General features: G+C 66.3%; 2 protein-coding genes across 2 annotated transcripts in view; both read right to left on the reverse strand.

Moving 5' to 3' along the window:
- Window positions 1–5,791, reverse strand: part of LOC121358518 (phosphatidylinositol 5-phosphate 4-kinase type-2 gamma-like) — a 6,383-nt gene extending 592 nt beyond the window's left edge. The window contains exons 1-7 of the mRNA XM_041476746.1: window positions 5,593–5,791; window positions 5,423–5,519; window positions 3,150–3,290; window positions 1,716–1,862; window positions 1,277–1,315; window positions 950–1,063; window positions 4–219 (exon numbers count right to left, since the gene is read on the reverse strand). Coding sequence (XP_041332680.1) covers window positions 4–219; window positions 950–1,063; window positions 1,277–1,315; window positions 1,716–1,862; window positions 3,150–3,290; window positions 5,423–5,519; window positions 5,593–5,762 — 924 coding nt within the window. The 5' untranslated portion in view covers window positions 5,763–5,791. The remainder of the gene's footprint in view (window positions 1–3; window positions 220–949; window positions 1,064–1,276; window positions 1,316–1,715; window positions 1,863–3,149; window positions 3,291–5,422; window positions 5,520–5,592) is intronic.
- Window positions 5,792–7,105: 1,314 nt separating this feature from the next.
- LOC121358517 (kinesin heavy chain-like) overlaps window positions 7,106–7,398 on the reverse strand; it is a gene marked incomplete at its 5' end in the record, with an annotated part of 22,397 nt that continues 22,104 nt past the window's right edge. Inside the window, one exon of the mRNA XM_041476745.1 lies at window positions 7,106–7,278. Coding sequence (XP_041332679.1) covers window positions 7,106–7,278 — 173 coding nt within the window. The remainder of the gene's footprint in view (window positions 7,279–7,398) is intronic.

Here is a 7,398-nt window from a genome sequence, read left to right on the forward strand (position 1 = left end):
CACGCAGGGGTCGAACTCGCCGGGCCCCAGGGGCCGGTAGGAGTTGAGGAGCCCCCCCAGACCCTCCGGGGAGGTGCCATAGGGGCCCCCCAGCCCCCCGTCATCGCCCCCCCCGAGCTCCTCTTCCTCCAGCTCCTCCTCCTCCTCCTGCTCGCCCCGCTCCACCTCGTGGATGCCCAGGAGCAGGCTGTAGTCCATCAGCTTCTGCTGCACCAGGAACTGAGGGGACACGGCGGGAATTGGGGGAGGTCACCCCAAAACACTCGGGGGCTTCACCCCAAAACCCCCAGAGCCTGGACACTGTGACCCCCACAGCCATCAAATACTGGACATGGTCCCCAAAAACCCCCTGGACACTCAGGGCTGGGGGGACAAACAAAGGGTCATTAGGGGTGGGGCACATCCCCATGGCCATGGAAAGCCCCCCAAAACCCTCAGAGCCTGGACACTGTGACCCCCACAGCCCAAAAAGCCCCGGACTCTCAGGGCTGGGGGAACAAGCAGGAGGTCATTAGGGGTGGGGGACATTCTCATGGCCACAGGGAGAGCCCCCCCAAATCCTCAGAGCTTGAGCACTGAGAAAGAGACCCCCACAGCCCAAAAACCCCCTGGACTCTCAGGGCTGAGGAGACAAACAAGGGGTCATTAGGGGTCACAGGGAGAGCCCCCCAAAACCCCCAGAGCCTGGGCACTGAGAAAGAGACCCCCACAGCCCAAAAACCCCCCAACTCTCAGGGCTGGGGGGACAAGCAAGGGGTCATTAGGGGTGGGGGACACTCTCATGGCCACAGGGAGAGCCCCCCAAATCCTCAGAGCCAGGGCACAGGGGAGCCTCCCCCCAAACCCTCAGAGCGTGGGCACAGGGAGGCCAAACAAAGGGTCACTTTGGGTGGGGAGAGTCCCCCCCAGTCCCCTCAGAGCCCCTGGGGGTGCAGCCCCCCATCCCCACCTCCACGTCCCGCTTGAGCTTGTCCATGAAGTCGCGCTGCTGCTCCTCCTCCACGAACACCTTCTCGTTCTTGTTGAGGAAATCCACGTCCTTCAGGGTGGGCAGCTCCTTGCCCTGGGGAGGGACAGGGGGTGCAGCCCCCCCGGACACCCCTGAGCTGGAGGGGGCACCCCAGGGCTGCAGGACCCCCCCAGCCCCTCCCCAGGGAAACATTCGTGGGGGGAGGGGGGCAGGCCGTGAGCTGTCATTATTGGGGAGGGGGGAAACCGAGGCATGGAGACCACCCCCTCCAAAATTTGGGGGGTTCACAGCATTCTCCTGCAGTACCTTCTCCTTGTCACTGGCCTCTCGGTCCACGAGGGAGCCCTGGAGGGAACAGAGGGGACAGGAGGGTTTGGGGGAGGCTGCCCCACAGCAGGGCCAGAGGGGCTCAGGGGACACCCCAAAACCCAATACAGAGGGGACAGGAGGGTTTTTACGGGGACGCTGCCCCACAGCAGGGCCAGAGGGGCTCAGGGGACACCCCAATACAGAGGGAACAGGAGGGATTTGGGGGAGGCTGCCCCACAGGAGGAGTCAGAGGGGCTCAGGGGGCACCCCAAAACCCAAAACAGAGGTGACAGGAGGGTTTGGGGGAGGCTGCCCCACAGCAGGGCCAGAGGGGCTCAGGGGGCACCCCAAAACCCAAAACAGAGGTGACAGGAGGGTTTTTGGGGGGAGGCTGCCCCATGGCAGGGCCAGAGGGGCTCAGGGGACACCCCAATACCTTCAGGTCGTACTTCCTGTGCACGGGCAGGCGGTGGCTGAACAGGTTCCTCATGACCAGCAGGTAGGTGTCCTCGCTGTCCACGCTCACCCGGTACATGCCCAGGAACCGCGGCAGCAGCGTCTGCCCGTGGCACTGCACCACGTACTGCGGGGACAGGGGACACGGGCACCAGGGACAGGGGACACGGCCATCCCCGGGGACAGGGGACACGGGCACACCAGGGACAGGGGACACAGGCACTCAGGGACAGGGGGACACCGGGACACTGCCACATGGGAACAGCGTGACACAGCCACCCGGGGACACGGCCACCCCTGGGGACAGTGTGACACAACCATCCGGGGACAGTGTGACATGGCCACTCGGGGACAGTGTGACACGGGCACCCAGGGACACGGCCATCCCCAGGGACAGTGTGACATGGGCACCCGGGGACAGCGTGACACGGCCGTCCAGGGACACAGCCACCCCCAGGGACACCAGTGACACAGCCACACAGGCGACACCCCAGGGACACACTCCTTGTCACTGGCCTCTCGGTCCACGAGGGAGCCCTGGAGGGAACAGAGGGGACAGGAGGGTTTGGGGGAGGCTGCCCCACAGCAGGGCCAGAGGGGCTCAGGGGACACCCCAATACAGAGGGAACAGGAGGGATTTGGGGGAGGCTGCCCCACAGGAGGAGTCAGAGGGGCTCAGGGGGCACCCCAAAACCCAAAACAGAGGTGACAGGAGGGTTTGGGGGAGGCTGCCCCACAGCAGGGCCAGAGGGGCTCAGGGGACACCCCAATACCAATACAGAGGGGACAGGAGGGTTTTTGGGGGGAGGCTGCCCCATGGCAGGGCCAGAGGGGCTCAGGGGACACCCCAATACCTTCAGGTCGTACTTCCTGTGCACGGGCAGGCGGTGGCTGAACAGGTTCCTCATGACCAGCAGGTAGGTGTCCTCGCTGTCCACGCTCACCCGGTACATGCCCAGGAACCGCGGCAGCAGCGTCTGCCCATGGCACTGCACCACGTACTGCGGGGACAGGGGACACGGGCACCAGGGACAGGGGACACGGGCACCCAGGGACAGGGGACACGGGCACCAGGGACAGGGGACACGGCCATCCCCAGGGACAGGGGACACGGGCACACCAGGGACAGGGGACATGGGCACCTGGGGACAGAGGACACAGGCACCCGGGGACAGGGGACATGGCCATCCCTGGGGACAGGGGGACACAGGCACCCGGGGACAGCGTGACACGGCCATCCAGGGACACAGCCACCCCCAGGGACACCAGTGACACAGCCACACAGGTGACACCCCAGGGACACCGGTGACCCCCCCAGGGACATCCCAGGGACACAGGTGACACCCTGGGCACACAGGTGACACCCCCAGGGACACCGGTGACACCCAGGGACACAGGTGTCCCCTGCCCGTACCTGGTGGTAGTGGCACAGCAGCCCGTGCACATCGGCCACGTCCTCGCTCGACAGCTCCTTCAGCACCAGCGTGCGGTCAGCCGAGAGCAGCAGGCGGTGCCCACTGCCCGCCCAGCGCGGGGGGCTGCGCGCCAGGGAAACCTGGGACACACGGGGACACCGGTGACACACGGGCAGGGACACCGGGGACACACAGACAGAGACACAGCCACCCACGGACCCCTGGGACACACAGACAGGGACACCTGGGACACACGGGGACACCGGTGACACACAGACAGGGACACAGCCACCCACGGACCCCTGGGACACACAGACAGGGACACCGGTGACACACGGGGACACCGGTGACACACGGGCAGGGACACCTGGGACACACGGGGACACCAGTGACACACAGACAGGGACACAGCCACCCACAGACCCCTGGGACACACAGACAGGGACACCGGTGACACACGGGGACACCGGTGACACACGGGCAGGGACACCTGGGACACACGGGGACACCAGTGACACACAGACAGGGACACAGCCACCCACAGACCCCTGGGACACACAGACAGGGACACCGGTGACACACGGGGACACCGGTGACACACGGGCAGGGACACCTGGGACACACGGGGACACCAGTGACACACAGACAGGGACACAGCCACCCACAGACCCCTGGGACACACAGACAGGGACACCGGTGACACACGGGGACACCGGTGACACACGGGCAGGGACACCTGGGACACACGGGGACACCAGTGACACACAGACAGGGACACAGCCACCCACAGACCCCTGGGACACACAGACAGGGACACCCCCCCAGGGACATCCCAGGGACACAGGTGACCCCCAGGCACACAGGTGACACCCAGGGACACAGGTGACCCCCAGGCACACAGGTGACACCCAGGGACACAGGTGACACCCTGGGCACACAGGTGACACCCCCAGGGACACCGGTGACACCCAGGGACACAGGTGTCCCCTGCCCGTACCTGGTGGTAGTGGCACAGCAGCCCGTGCACATCGGCCACGTCCTCGCTCGACAGCTCCTTCAGCACCAGCGTGCGGTCAGCCGAGAGCAGCAGGCGGTGCCCACTGCCCGCCCAGCGCGGGGGGCTGCGCGCCAGGGACACCTGGCACACACGGGGACACCGGTGACACACGGGCAGGGACACCGGGGACACACAGACAGAGACACAGCCACCCACGGACCCCTGGGACACACAGACAGGGACACCTGGGACACACGGGGACACCGGTGACACACGGGCAGGGACACTGGGGACACAGACAGGGATACTGGGGACACACAGACAGGGACACCTGGGACACACAGACAGGGACATCGGGGACACACGGGGACACCGGTGACACACAGACAGGGACACAGCCACCCACGGACCCCTGGGACACACAGACAGGGACACCGGTGACACACGGGGACACCGGTGACACACGGGCAGGGACACCTGGGACACACGGGGACACCAGTGACACACAGACAGGGACACAGCCACCCACAGACCCCTGGGACACACAGACAGGGACACCTGGGACACACAGACAGGGACACCTGGGACACACAGACAGGGACACTGGGGACACACAGGGACACAGACAGGGACACCGGGGACACACAGAGAGGGACACTGGAGACACACAGGGACACAGACAGGGACACCAGTGACACAGGCACCCCAAGCCAGGGACAATTGGGACGCAGACAGGGACACCTGGGAGAGACAGGGACACCTGGGACACAGCCAGGGACACTGGTGACACACAGCCACCCCCAGGGACACCTGGACACAGACAGGGACACCTGGGACACACGGGGACAGGGGTGACACAGACAGGGACACCGGTGACACACAGCCAGGGGACACAAGCGACACAGACAGGGACACCAGTGACACAGCCACCCCAGGGACACCTGGGGGCACACAGCCAGGAACACAGGTGACACAGCCACCCCTGGGCACACAGGTGACACAGCTGACATCAGTGACACAGCCACCCCACACCAGGGACCCTGGGGGGCACACAGACAGGGACACTGGTGACACAGCCACCCCCAGGGACACAGGTGACACAGCTGCCCCATGCCAGGGACCCTGGGGACACGGGGCTGGGGACAGGTGGCCCAGAGCCCCACTCCAGGGACCCTGGGGGACACATGGCCAGGGGACACAGGTGACCCAACCACCCCACTCCAGGGACCCTGGGGACACGGGGTGGGGACAGGTGGCCCGGGGTCCCCAGCCCACCTGGTAGTCCTGGTCGTCGACGCCGAAGCGCTCGCGCAGGTTGCGGAACACCTGGGGACAGTACTCCTTGAACTTGAAGTGGCTGGGCAGGTTCTCCCTGAGGGGGGGGCTCACGTGAGTTTTTGGGGTCCCCCCCGGGACGCTGCCCCCGTGCCCCCCCCGGCACTCACCTGTTGAACAGGTGATTGTTGACCTTGATCTTGGAGCTGGCTTTGAAGTCGTCGGGCAGCAGCATCACGGGCAGCGGCACCTGGCTCAGCTCGTTGATCTGGGGAGGGGCGGTGGGACCCCCGGGAATGGGGAGACCCCCGTGGACCCCCGAGTGGGGGGATGGGGACATGGGATAGCGGGAGATGGAGCCCAGGGATGAGGGGCAATGGGGATCCCTGGGGGATGGGGACACGGGATCCCTGAGGGGATGGAGGCAAGGGACGGGGACACGGAATGGGGACACGGGATGGGGACACGGGATGGGGACACGGGATGGGGCAATGGGGGTCCCGGGGGATGGGGACACGGGATGGGGACACAGGATCCTGGGGGATGGAGCCGAGGGATGGGGACACGGGATGGGGGCAATGGGGGTCCCGGGGGGATGGGGACACGGGATCCCTGAGGGGATGGAGGCAAGGGACGGGCACATGGGATGGGGACACAGGATGGGGACACCGGATGGGGGCAACAGGGGTCCCGGGGGCAATGAGGGTCCCAGGGGGATGGAGCCCAGGGATGGGGACAGTGGGGATCCCGGGGGGATGGTGGCATGGGATCCTGGGGGATGGAACCGAGGGACAGGGACACAGGATGGGGGCAATGGGGGTCCCGGAGGCAATGGGGAACCCGAGGGATGGAGCTGAGGGACGGAGACACGGGATGTGACACAGACCCTGAGCCCTGAGTGTGACACAGAGCTCAGGGTGTGACACAGAGCCTGGGGTGTGACACAGAGCTCAGGGGGTGACACAGAGCCCTGGGTGTGACACAGAGCCATGGGTGTGACACAGAGCCCTGAGTGTGACACAGAGCCCTGGGTGTGACACAGAGCTCAGGGTGTGACACAGAGCCATGGGTGTGACCCTGAGCCCCTGGGTGTGACAGAGCCCCTGGCACAGGCTGAGGAGGAGCGGCTGGAGCGGCTGCGGTGACCGGGCAGGGCCGTGGGGACAGTGACCACGAGGGGCTGGAATGACCATGAGGCACTGCAGTGACCACAAGGGGCTGCAGTGACCACAAGGCGTGGGGACAGTGACCTCGAGGCGCTGGAGTGTCCCCATGCCTTGTGGCATGGGGACACTGGGAGGGGCGGAGGGACCCCAGAGCTGCTCCCCCGGCTGAGCCCGGCCTGGGCTGGACTCTGGGGACAGGCAGGTCGTCCTCCTGTGACCGAGGGAGCACCCAGCAGGATGGGGAGGGCTGGGCTGAGCCTCCCTGCACTCAGGACAGCTCTGGATGTGTCTCTGCTCTTCTGGAAAGTTCTGGACCCTCAGAATTCCCCGTTCCTCACGAACACTCTGGATGTCTCTCTGCTCTTCAGGAAGGCTCTGGATGTGTCCCTGAATTCTAGAAAGTTCTGGATGTGTCCCTGCTCCTCAGGAAGGCTCTGGTGCCTGCAGCATCCCCTCCAGCAGTGTCTGACCTGGCCTGGCTGGGGGATCTCCATGGGGACACTGGGGGATCTCCATGTTAAGGCAGCTCGGGCGGCCCCGGCGCCGCCCCCACCGCGGCCCAAGCCCCGATCGGGGGGTCCCGGGGGGGTCCTGGGGGGGGGCAGCCCCCCCCCGCACGGGGCGAGCGTGGCACGAGCACAGGACACGGGTGACACCTGGACATGCGAGCGGAGCCGGCTCTGGCAGCACCTGCACGGGGGGGACACGTGGGTGGTGGGGGCAGAGCCACCCCGGGAGACCCCCAAGGATGGGGGAGGGACCCCGGAGCCTGCAGGGATCGGAGGGGGACCCCAGGGTGGGGGGGGTAGC

The sequence above is a fragment of the Pyrgilauda ruficollis genome, unplaced genomic scaffold, assembly GCF_017590135.1.
Source record: "Pyrgilauda ruficollis isolate IOZ18807 unplaced genomic scaffold, ASM1759013v1 scaffold399, whole genome shotgun sequence".
Lineage (NCBI taxonomy): Eukaryota > Metazoa > Chordata > Aves > Passeriformes > Passeridae > Pyrgilauda > Pyrgilauda ruficollis.